The following is a 14852-nucleotide window of genomic DNA, read 5'->3' as shown; positions in this document are numbered from 1 at the left end:
TGCCTATAATTTCCACCTGTTGTCTATTCCATTTGCACAACAGCATGTGAAATTTATTGTCAATCCGTGTTGCTTCCTAAGTGGACAGTTTGATTTCACAGAAGTGTGATTGACTTGGAGTTACATTGTGTTGTTTAAGTGTAACCTTTATTTTTTTGAGCAGTGTATAAACTCCAGTCATACTTTATCAAAGGCCTTTTCAAAGTCAGCTATGAATACCAGGCCTGGTTTCCCAGATTTTTCATAGTGTTCTATTGTTTCCAGTACATATTATCTTGAATATATCATCCATGTAAAAAAAACCTGTCTGATTAGGATGAATATTATCCGACAATATTATTATTATTATTTTTTTTTGCTATAATTTTTGCATCACAAAAGAGCCTCCAATATTTTTTAAATGGACTGGATCTTTATATTTACCACTTGGAACCTGTTTCACTAATAATGAAATCAGACCTTGTTGAGTGTCCGATAATCTACCATTTATGTAGGAGTGGTTTAAACATGCTAATAACGGTACTCTGAGTATATCAAAAAAAGGTTGGTATACCATCCAGCCCTGGAGTTTTCCAGGACGTTAACATTTTTTTTATTTCACCTTTATTTAACCAGGTAGGCCAGTTGAGAACAAGTTCTCATTTACAACTGCGACCTGGCCAAGATAAAGCAAAGCAGCGCGACACAAACAACAGAGTTGTCTACTCTGTAATTTGGCCTTCACATGAGTCTTTCTGTACAGCTGTTAATTTTACATTATTGATAGGAAAAAAATCCATACAATTAGCTTGGGTTAGTGGAGACTGAAACGAAAACTAATGCTGAAGTGCTTTACTTCCTCTTTCAAAATATGGAATTTTTATAGAATTTTTTTAACCCCTTTTTTTAATCCCATTTCATGGTGTCCAATTGGTAGTTACAATCTTGTCTCAACGCTGCAACTCCTGTACGGACTCGGGAGAGGCGAAAGTCGAGAGCCATGCATCCTCCGAAACACAACCCAACCAAGCCGCACTGCTTCTTGACACAATGCCCACTTAACCCGGAAGCCAGCCGCACCATTGTGTCAGAGGAAACACTGTGCACAGGGCGACCGTGTCAGCGTGCACTGCGCCCGGCCCACCACAGGAGTCGCTAGTGCGAGATGGGACAAGGACATCCCTACCGGCCAAAACCTCCCCCTAACCTAGACGATGCTGGGCCAATTGTGCACCGCCCCATGGGTCTCCCGGTTGCGGCAGGCTGCGACAGAGCCTGGACTCGTACCCAGAATCTCTAATGGCACTGCTAGCAAAATTGTGCTAGCCTTAGACCACTGTGTCACTCGGGAGGCCTAATATGGACTCTTTGGACCTAAATCTTTTCTTTATAGAGTGATGAACACAATTTTAAAAGTGTGATCAATCAATCAGTTTGACTAATTACATCCACTTCACGTTCTCTCATTTGACAGAAACCAATTGTTTTGCCATAAGTGACAGCTTTACCTTATTTAATTCTCATCTGCAGTGGACATGTATGCTCCCATCCACCCCTGCTGTCTGTAGCATCCATACTGCGTCCCAAATAACTTCAAGGGTAATTCTCCCCATCTCTGCCCTGTCCGAGGAGACTCCATGAGCATTTCTCAGCTTCACTGTACTTATGAGCCAATGAGGTGCTGCCTCATCTGCGAAATCACGTTGCCGTAGCAGCTGGAGGGAGCAGTGTTTAGCGTACAGATAAATGTCTTCGCGGGTAATTCACGCCAGGGTCTTATTTTTGTCTCTACTGGACCACGTTTAGACACTGACAGAAAGTTAGGCTACATTCTATTAGTGTTCATTATGTTCCCTTGTCTCCTTTCCTTCATGATATTTAATCTGTGCTAGCTTGATATGGGTCATGGGCCAGCAAAATTGTACAAATCAGTGGCTATGAAGCAAAGGAGATAGAAAGGCTAGGTCAACAAGTTTCCCTATGTGACAGGAGAGAGAGGGGTGCTCATTCCAATGATATTTAACTGTGCTTGATGATGATGATGGATTGGTCAGAATAGGGTTGCATCTAACTAGCTTTTCATTTCCTTTTTTTGTCCTTTCCTACCTATGTGTTGAAGTAAAGGTTAATCTTGTTAAGTACTAAATAATGATTTGGGGTCTGTATTTTTCTCCTCTCAGAGCATGAGTACCTTTCCCGTCCAGATGGATGTGTTTCCTGCCACCACGTCCTCTACCTCATTTCCTGTGCCCTTCGACCTGCCACCCAAACGCTACTCGAGTAAAGGTACTTATACTTCCTTTTTCCTCTACAACACACTGATCTGTGTGTGTGTGACTGTTAGGCTTGGCTGATCGACAGTATACCAAGGTATTTTTAAATACCCACGGTATGATTTTCAATACCGCAGCAAAACCTTTTGAGATATTTGTAAAACTTTATGAGCTGGGGAGTCTGTCCTTGCAATTTGTTTACGTTCACATACTCTTGTTAGCATTGAGCTAGCGACTGCTATGGGAATTTGCTAGTACTTTGTTAGCATATATATATATATATATATATATATATATATATATATATATATATATATATATATATATATATATTTTATTTATTTATTTATTAAATGGAAATAAATGGTGCACTGCCAGTGATACCGTATACCCCATTATGGTACAGAAACGGTATGATGGTATGACCATATGGATACTGCTCAACCTTAATGCGCGTGACTGTGTGTCAATATCTGTGTGTGGGCCAATCTCTTAATGTACTTTTCTCTACGAGGACTTTTTATCAGCGAAAGTGGAGGTGTGCGAATCCTCTACTCTGAATCATTTGATAATAATTTCCTGGGGTTAGATCAGATCTGCTGCCTCAAACTGTCCCTAGCCAAATATTGATTGGCTAACATTTACAGTGGGAGCAGCGCATGAAATGCTAAGAGCAGAGAAGCCTGTAGAAGGTAAGTGTTGAGACTTCTGCCCATATTTTTTTATTATGTAAGCTTTATTTAACTAGGCAAGTCAGTTAAGAACAAATTCTTATTTACAATGACGGCCTACCAAAAGGCCTCCTGCGGGGATGGGGGCTGGGATTAAAAACAAATTAAATAAAAATATAGGACAAAACACACATCACAACAAGAGACAACACTACATAAAGAGAGACCTAAGATGACAACATAGCATGGCAGCAGCACAACATGGTAGCAGCACAAAACAGGGTACAAACGTTGTTGGGCACAGACAACAGCACAAAGGGCAATAAGGTAGAGACAACAATACATCACGCAAAGCAGTCACAACTGTCAGTAAGTGTCCATGATTGAGTCTTTGAATGAAGAGATTGAATAATGTCACTGGAATAATGTGTTGAGAAATAGTCTCCTTTGTGACTCTCAGCCAGAAATCCAATGTGGTGAAGTCGGCAGTGAAGGAGTACTGATAAGTGGGACTGATTATTTTCTTGTCCAATAGCAAAAAATACAGAATTCTGAAGTGGTAAAAAAAAATCTTTTGACAGAAGCGATTCGATTTTTATTTTAATAACAGTGGACAACCCCTGACTCTCCAACAATATGGAAACTATAACAAACTTAATCTACATACAATAAAGTTAATCAGTGATATCAGTGAATTCATTCAGATTTTCCCTTGTGGGGCAGAATTGATTGATTATCGTATAATACCGAGAGGAGTCTGTTCTTTCGATTTTTCCAGATTTTTCCATATACAGTGCATTTGTAAAGCATTCAGAACCCTTGACTTTTTCCACATTTTGTTAGGTTACAGCCTTATACTAAAATGGATGAAATATTTTTTTTCCTCAATCTACACACAATACCCCATAGTGACAAAGAAAAACAGGTTTTTAGAATTTTTTGCAAATATATATATATATATAAATAAAAAAAACTGATCACATTTATATAAGTATTCAGACCCTTTACTCAGTACTTTGTTGAAGCACCTTTGGCAACGATTACAGCCTCGAGTCTTCGACGCTACAAGCTTGGGAAACCTGTATTTGGGGAGTTTCTCCCATTATTCTCTGCAGATCCTCTCAAGCTCTGTCAGGTTGGATGGAGAGCGTCGCTGCACAGCTATTTTCAGGTCCCTCCAGATATGTTTAATCGGGTTCAAATCTGAGCTCTGGCTGAGCCACTCAAGGACATTCAGAGACCTGTTCCGAAGCCAGTCCTGCGTTGTCTTGGCTGTGTGCTTAGGGTCTTTGTCCTGTTGGAAGGTGAACCATTGCCCCAGTCTGAGGTCCTGAGTGTTCTGGAGCAGGTTTTCATCAAGGATCTCTCTGTGCTTTGCTCCGTTCATCTTTGCCTCGATCCTGACGAGTCTCCCAGTCCCTGCCGCTGAAAAACATCCCCATTGCATGATGCTGCCACTACCGTGCTTCACCGTAAGGATGGTACAAGGTTTCCTCCAGACGCGATGCTTGCTATTCAGGCCAAAGAGTTCAGTCTTGGTTTCATCAGACCAGAGTATCTTGTTTATCATGGTCTGAGAGTCCTTTAGGTGCCTTTTGGCAAACTCCAAGTGGGCTGTCATGTGCCTTTTACTGAGGAGTGGCTTCCATCTGGCCACTCTACCATAAAGGCCTGATTGGTGGAATGTTGCGGAGATGGTTGTCCTTCTGGAAGGTTCTCCCATCTCCACAGAGGAACTCTGGAGCTCTGTCAGAGTGACCATCGGGTTCTTGGTCACCTCCCTGACCAAGGCCCTTCTCCCCCGATTGCTCAGTTTGGCCAGGTGGCCAGCTCTAGGAAGAGTCTTGGTGGTTCCAAACTTCCTCCATTTAAGAATGATGGAGGTCACTGTGTTCTTGGGGACCTTCAATGCTGCAGAAATGTTTTGGTACCCTTCCCCAGATCTGTGCCTCGACACAATCCTGTCTCGGAGCTCAGAGCAATTCCTACGACCTCACGGCTTGGTTTTTGCTCTGACATGCGCTGTCAACTTGTGGGACCTTATATAGACGTGTGCCTTTCCAAATCATGTCCAATCAATTGAATTTGCCACAGGTGGACTCCAATCAAGTTGTGGAAACAAAGCAAAGGGTCTGAAAAGTTATGTAAATAAGGTATCTGTTTGTTGTTTTACACATTTGCAAAAAATTCTAAAAACCTGTTTTCACTTTGTCATTATGGGGTATTGTGTGGAGGTTCATGAGGAACATGTTTTATTTAATTCATTTTAGAATAAGGCTGTAATGTAACAAAATGTGGAAGAAGTCAAGGGGTCTGAATACTTTCCGAATGCACTGTACTTCACAATAGCGACATACAGTAGATAATGAAATGCATCTCTAAAACACAGAGATCAAACTGTCACAAAACACAATGAAGTCCACATGTTGGTGAATAACACAAAAATACTTATCAATTTAAATTTGATAAGATACTTTACTTTTGAATTATGTATAACTAAACTCAGCAAAAAAAGAAACTTCCTCTCACTGTCAACTGCGTTTATTTCCAGCAAACTTAACATGTGTAAATATTTTTATGAGCAATACAAGGTACAACAACAGAGAAATAAACTGAACAAGTTCCACAGACATGTGACAAACATAAATGGAATAATGTCCCTGAACAAAGGGCGGGGGGTCAAAATCAAAAGTAAGTCAGTTTCTGGTGTGGCCACCAGCTGCATTAAGTACTGCAGTGCATCTCCTCCTCATGGACTGCACCAGATTTGCCGTTCTTGCTGTGAGATGTTACCCCACTCTTCCACCAAGGCACCTGCTAGTTCCCGGACATTTCTGGGGGTAATGGCCCTAGCCCTCACCCTCCGATCCAACAGGTCCCAGACGTGCTCAATGGGATTGAGATCCGGGCTCTTCGCTGGCCATGGAAGAACACTGACATTCCTGTCTTGCAGTAAATCACGCACAGAACGAGCAGTATGGCTGGTGGCATTGTCATGCTGGAGGGTCATGTCAGGATGAGCCTGCAGGAAGGGTACCACATGAGGGAGGAGGATGTCTTCTCTGTAATCCACAGCATTGAGATTGCCTGCAATGACAACAAGCTCAGTCCGATGATGCTGTGACACACCGCCCCAGACCATGACGGACCCTCCAACCCGCTCCAGAGTACAGGCCTCGGTGTAACGCTCATTCCTTCGACAATAAACACGAATCCGACCTTAACTCCTGGTGAGACACAACCGCGACTCGTCAGTGAAGAGCACTTTTTGCCAGTCCTGTCTGGTCCAGCGACTGTGAGTTTGTGCCCATACCACCTTGTACCCGTGAGGACCTGCCTTACAACAGGCCTACAAGCCTATTGCGGACAGTCTGAGCACTGATGGAGGGATTGTGCGTTCCTGGTGTAACTCGGGCAGTTGTTGTTGTTGCCATCCTGTACCTGTCCCGCAGGTGTGATGTTCGGATGTACCGATCCTGTGCAGGTGTTGTTACACGTGGTCTGCCACTGCGAGGACGATCAGCTGTCTGTCCTGTCTCCCTGTAGCGCTGTCTCAGTAGCAATGTCACAGTACGGACATTGCAATTTATTGCCCTGGCCACATCTGCAGTCCTCATGCCTCCTTGCAGCATGCCTAAGGCACGTTCACGCAGATGAGCAGGGACCCTGGACCCATCTCTCTTTTGGTCTTTTTCTGAGTCAGTAGAAAGGCCTCTTTAGTGTCCTAAGTTTTCATAACTGTGACCTTAATTGCCTACCCGTCTGTAAGCTGTTAGTTTTTTAACTACCGTTCCACAGGTGCATGTTCATTAATTGTTCATGGTTCATTGAACAAGCGTGGGAAACAGCGTTTTAACCCTTTACAATGAAGATCTGTGAAGTTATTTGGATTTTTACGAATTATCTTTGAAAGACAGGGTCCTGAAAAAGGGACGTTTCTTTTTTTGCTTAGTTTATATGTATTTACAGTACTTATAGGACTTACTAAGGAAGTCAGACATGGTGTATACCTACTTACTGCTTTAAATAAATGTCACTTTCCTGTATATCATCCTAGCAGGCAGGCAGACATATAGACAGAGATACATAGACACGTAGGTGTATGTGATCAGTCCTCCTCCAGATCATCTCGCTCTTCGCACTCCTCCAACTTGTCGTCTCCCCTCTTTTGCTGTTGTCTGGGCCACTAGGGGTTGAACCCTGGTCTACGTGTTCTCAGACTTGAACACCATCTTTGGCAGCTGCGGCAGCATCAATGTTTTCCAAGGGAGGACCCTCAACCGAAAGGAACATGAGCCTCTGCAGTTGTGAGGTAGACACAATCAAACTCCAGTCTGTTTTGATCTTTTTCATCCTTGAGAAACCACATTCACACACTTGGCCATGAAGCGGACGTACACATGCTAATTTCCGAGCTTTGCTGAGTCTGTTGCCCCATCAATCATTATTGAGAAATATCTAGCTTGAGTAAGCTTTTCCATGAGCTTCTCCCTCTCCATATCGTAGATTTCCGCAATAAAGCTGATGGGGGCGTGGGGGAAGAACGGTAAACAAAATGTGTTATTTTTGGTGTTGTTTTGGAAGTCAGATGTTGGATAGAAGGAATGTTTTGTAAAATCATTCAGGAAACTTCCCTCCAGTCCTATGGATGAGGCCATGAGGATTTGTGAACGGGTGCTCGTCTTTGGCCACGTAGTAGGCCGTATGCATGATGTTGGTCATATTGTCTCCTCCATCGGCTGGATGCCTCAGAGGACAGGTGGTGGTGGAGTATCCCTCCATCTTGCCAATGCTGCAGCCTTTGTTGATTGGTGGCATGAGATAAGTGTCGTACCTGAAAGCACTTGTTCCTTTGTACAAGGAGGAGGACCTGAAATGGAAATAAGATGGAATGCATTAGTATAACCCAATTGTCCCCAAATTTTTTCTGCAACACCACAAATTTACAATGGAAAATGCAGGGGACCCCACTTGGAAAAAGTGTTATTCCCTTAAAGCTGGCTGTGTGTTGTTCATATTCTATTCTATGTTCTGCAGGCTGTCCCAACACAAAATAATAAAAAGAAAGCAAATTCTCATAGTTTAGAAGTTCCTTAATTGACACTAAAAGGTTGCATTCTATAACCACTTAATTTGTTTGATACAATTAGTTTGTCAGGGGAACCCATTGAAATTTTAGGCCCAAGTTTAGCAAATAGCTGCTAAAAAATATATGTAGGCCTACCACTATTTGTCACATTTGGTTATTCTAGTCGAGACGTAGTTTCGCAAGCCAATGCTAACTAACTTTGGCGCATTAACGCTACTTAGCAATTGCGCTAACCCTAGTTATCAACTACCTTCAAGCTGCATGCAGACATAAACAATGTTATCCATAAGTTCATTTCACTAGGGAAGTAGATAAAGAGCTTAATTGACAAAATCCCAAACTATCCCTGCATAGCTAGCATTAGCTGATCAATGTAACCTGTTGTTGGCTAATTGACTGGCAAGTAACATTAGCCTGCCTTCTACGCTAACGTTAGCTAGCTAGATCACTTATAGCTATCCAACTTGAACCTGTCAGTCGGTAACAGGTTGCCAAAATCAACATTCGCTAGAACAGTTAAAACTATATTGATTAAGTTACATGTCTGCAATCCCGGGGAAATTCTGACACGTCAAGCAGTACATGACATCTCCCTCCATGTCATGTCAAAACCATGGAAACTCCTCTTTCCAGATCGGAATGAGTTTTCTTATCCTTCTCGCCTTGTATGCTGCCATTTTAGCAGCTGGTCCAAGGTTGGGGAGTGGTGGTGGACGGATGGGGTGCTTTCCTGGTGCCTGGCCAGCTTTCGGTGCTTGTAGAAAATGTTTATTAGACCGCCATCTCCCAGAGATAACACTAACAAGAGAGTAGGATACACACATTTGACAACTGAGGTAAAAATACAGCGGGCCATGGGACTAAAGAGACTTAAGACGAGCCAGTCGAACTCGCAGCTCAATTAATTTTGCCCAAACTCTGTACGCTACTTGCAGCCTACACACTGATCGACACAAGTGTCTCTCTGCAGAGATTGGGAGTTGACAGTGCACAACACATTGCAACCTTAGGACACTGATCCAATTGATTAATTGTTAGAAATCAACATTTTCGTGTGATTTTCGTTACTTGTCCATTCAGGTATGCTCAGTCTATATTATCCTTTTTTCCCGAGCCCTGTTTATGAATACACACCCTGAAGAGATTGAGGTATAGAGGAATCAGTCACTAGTAGGCAACTTGAAAAGGTATCCCTGACTAGCTCTCACACTGTATCATTGATGCTACAAAGGAAAGGGGTTTTCCAAATAGCACTAATTTCTAACTCAAATTTACAAACACACACAAATAAGAAACACTGTCACAGTGACTCACATTTTCCCTCTCCACCTCTTTCCCATCTCTGAAAGCTCTGTCTTCTGCAGAAACATCACACACACCAGAAATCAATTTCTATTCCCTTTCTAACTTGGGGTCTGCTGAGTTTGTTAGGCTAGAGCCTTTAATGCCAGTGGAACTGAAAACCTTGGACAGCTAGTCAGTGACCAGCAGTAGCAGATGAAGCATCCCATTTATTGTTCTGAGTGGTTGGGTGAGGGACGCATGGTATTTAACTGTGACCGGGTGACTCGGCCCTAGCTAGTGTAAATTACAGCTTACAGTACAGAAGCTAAGGAGATGATGACTTAACAATAGCACGCTGTCATTTCTGCCATGACGACTCTTGGCTAAGTAGTTATGAAATATTCAGTCAACCAAACTCTATTTATTTTATATAGCCCTTTTAGAAAGTGCTTTATAGTAATTCCTTCGAGCAGGTTTTGGCACAGTGGCAAGAAAAAGCTCCCTAGAATGAAGAAACCTTGAGAGGAACAAGTAGACTCCGAAGGGTGGAGACAGATGTTCAGGCTGGGGAAGATAAGGGGAAAAATTAGAGGGTCAGTGAGTGTGTGTCATCACACGCTCAGGCACTGATTGGATATGTACACTCCCTCTCATGTATGTCCTTGTGTGCACGTGTACCTTTTTGCGTGCTGGCGAGTCATACACTGTGATTGGGTCTGTCTAATTGCTGGGTGAGGAGGAGAGCATGGGTAATCATTACATGGCTGCATCACTTTGTCAATCACCACCTCTCTGACATTTAATCACTACTCATCACCACGTCGCTGTCGGCAACGGTTAACATGCATCAATAGTTACCTAGGGGGTCATCAACTTCTGAACTGGAGCAGTCTCCCTGAAAATTAGTTGCTGTGATGCTAATGGTATGGTAGTGAAAATGCAGGTCTCATATACAAACGTAATATGTTATAATTTTGACATTAAGCTATTTTAAGTCAAAGGTTGGAATTTAAATTCAACCTGCACAGACCATAAGTAATTTGAGAGGCAATTACATGACAATCTTCTCGACGCGCGTACACACACACACACACACACACACACACACACACACACACACACACACACACACACACACACACACACACACACACACACACACACACACACCTCCCAGTGCTCAAACATTGCAAATCAAAACCTCGGGTAAGAGAGGAGAGGACCGAAGATGAGAGGAGGAGAATAGCGAGCAGGGGGAGAGGGGAGCTGGAACAGAGGAAAGAAGACAGTGGGAGAGAGGAGAGAAGTAGAGGAGAGGTAGAAAAAAATGGAGAGGAGGAGAGCTGAAAAGAGAAAGAAGAAGTCAGAGCAGAAGAGCCTACAGCTTCAGGGGAGGAATGTACTGTATTCTCTCAAGGAGTTGTGCAGGTCTCTGAGACACACAGCTCCTTTTAAAAGCACCTATGGCAATGACAGAAAGCACTTTTAAAATATACAGTGCCTGCAGAAAGTATTCAAACCCGTTAACTTTTTTTTTTGTCACAAACAATACCCCATAATATCAAATTGAATTTAGACAAATTAATGAAAAGCTGAAATGTCTTGAGTTAATAATTAAACTTCTTTGTTATGGTAAGCCTAAATAAATTCAGGAGTAAAAATGTGCTTTACAAGGCACATATTAATAACCTGTTGGGGCTACAGGTTAGCAATGAACCCCGAGACGGGATTGCTAACAAGGCTGGAAATTCAAAACATCAAAAATCTAATAATTTCAATTTCTCAAACAATCAACTATTTTACACCATTTAAAAGATAAACATCTCCTTATTCCAACCACATTGTTCGATTTTCAAAGAGGCTTTACGGCAAAAGCATAAAGTTAGATTATGTTTGGACAGTACATAGCCACAAAAGTACAAACATCCATTTTCAATTCAAGGTCAGGCGTCACCAAAAGCAGAAACCAGCTAAAATTATGCACTAACCTTTGGCAATCTCCATCAGATGACACTCCTAGGACATTATGTTATACAATACATGCATTTTTTGTTCCATCAAGTTCATATTTATATCCAAAAACAGCATTTTACAGTAGCGGTGAAATTCAGATTTTTTTCTTCTCTGAAATGCTTCCGGTGAACAACGTTACAATTTACAAAATTACTATTCGAAAACATTGGTAAATTATAATATTGTCATTCAAATAATTATATTTTAACATTTCGTAAATGCTACTGTATTGCCAGATTTCAAAATAACTTTACTGGGAAATCACAAGTTGCAATAAACCGGGTGCTGTGCTAAGAACAATAGGCTAGGCTATATAGGTTAGCATCATCTTGTAACCATCTAATATCAATAATACTATCGTCAATAATCCCTTACCTTTGATTATCTTCATCCATTGGCACTTCCAGGAATCCCAGGTCCACTACAAATGTGGTTTCTTTTGACAAAGTTCATAATTGATGTCCAAATAACTCCAAGTTGTTCCATGTTGTTAGCGCTTCGGTGGCTACTCAAAAGTAGCGCGGGCAGGGGGGTGGGAAGTCACGGCAAAAAGTTTAAAAAATAATCTATTTACGTTCGTTCAAACATGTCAAACGTTGTTTAGCATCAATCTTTAGAGCCATTTTTAACGTGAAACATCAGTAATGTTTCAACCCGACCGCTCCTGTGTCTAGAAAAACGTTTTTGAAAATTGTCTCGAGTCACATGATTGAGCAGGTGCAGGCAATAATGGAAGTGACGACATCCCAGGGAGGTCAACTTCCCTTCCTTGTCATCCAGTCTCTGTTGATCATAGACGCTTTAAACAACTTTATAAAGATCGCTGACATCTAGTGGAAGCCGTAGGAGTTGCGAAATGAATCCTTTCTCACTGTGGTATCTATTAAACAATGATTTAAAAAAAATAGTACAGCCACAAAATAATTTTTTTCTCTCAGGTTTTCTCAGGTTTTTGCCTGCCATATGAGTTTTGTTATACTTACAGACACCATTCAAACAGTTTTAGAAAATGCAGAGTGTTTTCTATCCAAATCTGGTAATAATATGCATATCCTAGCTTCTGAGTTGGTGTAGGTGGCAGTTAAAAATGGGCACATATTTCTTTCAAAATTCTCAATACTGCCCCCTAGCCCCAATGCATGGACTCGCTCTGTGTGCAATAATAGTGTTTAAGATGATTTTTGAATGACTACCTCACCTCTGTACGCCACATCTACAATTATCTAAGGTCCCTCAGTCGAGCAGTGCATTTCAAACACAGATTCAAACATAAAGATCAAATCAAATGTTATTGGTCATATACACGTTGTGGCAGACGCCAGGGAGTGGTGTTTGAAGGGTGATACCTTGCTGGCTCCACCCCTGAGACTTATATGGACTTCCTGCCCCAACGAGGCGAGCCGGTGGATCATTAAGCCAGGGAGTGCTTGGGGATAAAAGAGGAAGCGGCATGCACAAAGGGGCAGAGAACGGCGAGGGAAGCGTGTGTTATGAACAGTGTGACGAGAGAAATATCTGTGTGATTACCCGTTGTGACCTGGACTGTCTGATTACACCCACTGTGTTTGGCTGAGGACCCGAGTTTTAGGATCATCCCTGGAGAACGGAACGGACAACGAGAACGGATTGTGCACTGTGAGATGGTTGGTGAATTCCCCCCTTTTCCCCAGTGTGCAAAACTCCCTAATAAACTCCCCATTTGCATTCTAGTTGTGCTCCTTGTGCGTGTTTGGTTATTGAACTTGGTGACGTGGAAACCCCACACCCTAGAACCTACTACAACGTGTTTAGCAGATGTTATTGCGGGTGTAGTGAAACGCTTGTGTTTCTAGCTCCAACAGTGCAGTAATATCTAACAATTAATATCTAACAATTTCAAAACAATACACACATCTCAGTAGTTAGGTTTTCCAATGCCTCGCAAAGAAGGGCACCTATTGGTAGACGTTGAATATCCTTTTGAGCATGGTGGAGTTATTAATTACACGTGTCTTAATACACCCAGTCACTACAAAGATACAGGCATCCTTCCTAACTCAGTTGCCAGAGAGGAAGGAAACCGCTCAGAGATTTCACCATGAGGCCAATGGTGACTTTAACACAGTTACAGAGTTTAACCTCTCTGGGGCAGGCGGGACGAATTCGTCCCACCTACGTAACAGCCAGTTGAATCCTGTGGCGCGATTTTCAAAACCTTTGAAATGCTATTACTTCAATTTCTCAAACATATGACTATTTTACAGCTATTTAAAGACAAGACTCTCGTTAATCTAACCACACTGTCCGATTTCAAAAAGGCTTTACAACGAAAGCAAAACATTAGATTATGTCAGCAGAGTACCAAGCCAGAAATAATCAGACACCCATTTTTCAAGCTAGCATATAATGTCACAAAAACCCAGAAGACAGCTAAATGCAGCACTAACCTTTGATGATCTTCATCAGATGACAACCCTAGGACATTATGTTATACAATACATGCATGTTTTGTTCAATCAAGTTCATATTTATATAAAAAAACAGCTTTTGACATTAGCATGTGACGTTCAGAACTAGCATACCCCCCGCAAACTTCCGGCGAATTCACTAACAATTTACTAAATTACTCACGATAAACGTTCACAAAAAGCATAACAATTATTTTAAGAATTATAGATACAGAACTCCTCTATGCACTCGATATGTCCGATTTTAAAATAGCTTTTTGGTGAAAGCACATTTTGCAATATTCTCAGTAGATAGCCCGGCATCACAGGGCTAGCTATTTAGACACCCAGCAGGTTTAGCACTCATCAAAGTCAGATTTACTATAAGAAAAATGTTATTACCTTTGTTGTCTTCGTCAGAATGCACTCCCAGGACTGCTACTTCAATAACAAATGTTGGTTTGGTCCAAAATAATCCATCGTTATATCCGAATAGCGGCGTTTTGTTCGTGTGTCCCAGACACTATCCGAAATGGTAAATAAGGGTCGTGCGCATGGCGCAATTCGTGACAAAAAAAATCTAAATATTTCATTACCGTACTTCGAAGCATGTCAACCGCTGTTTAAAATCCATTTTTATGCCATTTTTCTCGTAAAAAAGCGATAATATTCCGACCGGGAATGTCCATTTAGCTAAACAGAGGAAAGAAAACAAAGCTTTCGGTCGACGCGGGCACGAGCCTGAGTCTCACAGTACTGTAACCAGCCACTACCCAAACGCGCTACTTTTTTTCAGCCAGAGCCTGCAAAGCCACGATTCAGCATTTTACCGCCTTCTGAGAGCCTATGGCAGCCGTAGGAAGTGTCACGGGACAGCTAAGATCCTCACTCTTCAATAAACAGAGACAAGAAGAACGACACCTTGTCAGACAGGCCACTTCCTGCATGAAATCTTCTCAGGTTTTTGCCTGCCATATGAGTTCTGTTATACTCACAGACACCATTCAAACAGTTTTAGAAACTTTAGGGTGTTTTCTATCCAAAGCCAATAATTATATGCATATTCTAGTTACTGGGCAGGAGTAGTAACCAGATTAAATCGGGTACATTTCTTATC

General features: G+C 41.9%; 1 protein-coding gene across 2 annotated transcripts in view; it reads left to right on the top strand.

The window, feature by feature from the left end:
- The window catches only part of tdp1 (tyrosyl-DNA phosphodiesterase 1), a 79802-nt gene that overhangs the window by 52784 nt on the left and 12166 nt on the right, over positions 1 to 14852 (top strand). For both annotated transcript variants that reach the window (XM_014196409.3, XM_014196417.3), the window contains exon 15: positions 2160 to 2265. In XM_014196409.3, the coding sequence (XP_014051884.3) occupies positions 2160 to 2265 (106 nt within the window). The remainder of the gene's footprint in view (positions 1 to 2159; positions 2266 to 14852) is intronic.

The sequence above is a fragment of the Salmo salar genome, chromosome 01 (assembly GCF_965601325.2).
Source record: "Salmo salar chromosome 01, fSalSal1, whole genome shotgun sequence".
Taxonomy (NCBI): Eukaryota; Metazoa; Chordata; class Actinopteri; order Salmoniformes; family Salmonidae; genus Salmo; species Salmo salar.
This window is presented reverse-complemented; position numbering and strand designations above follow the sequence as displayed.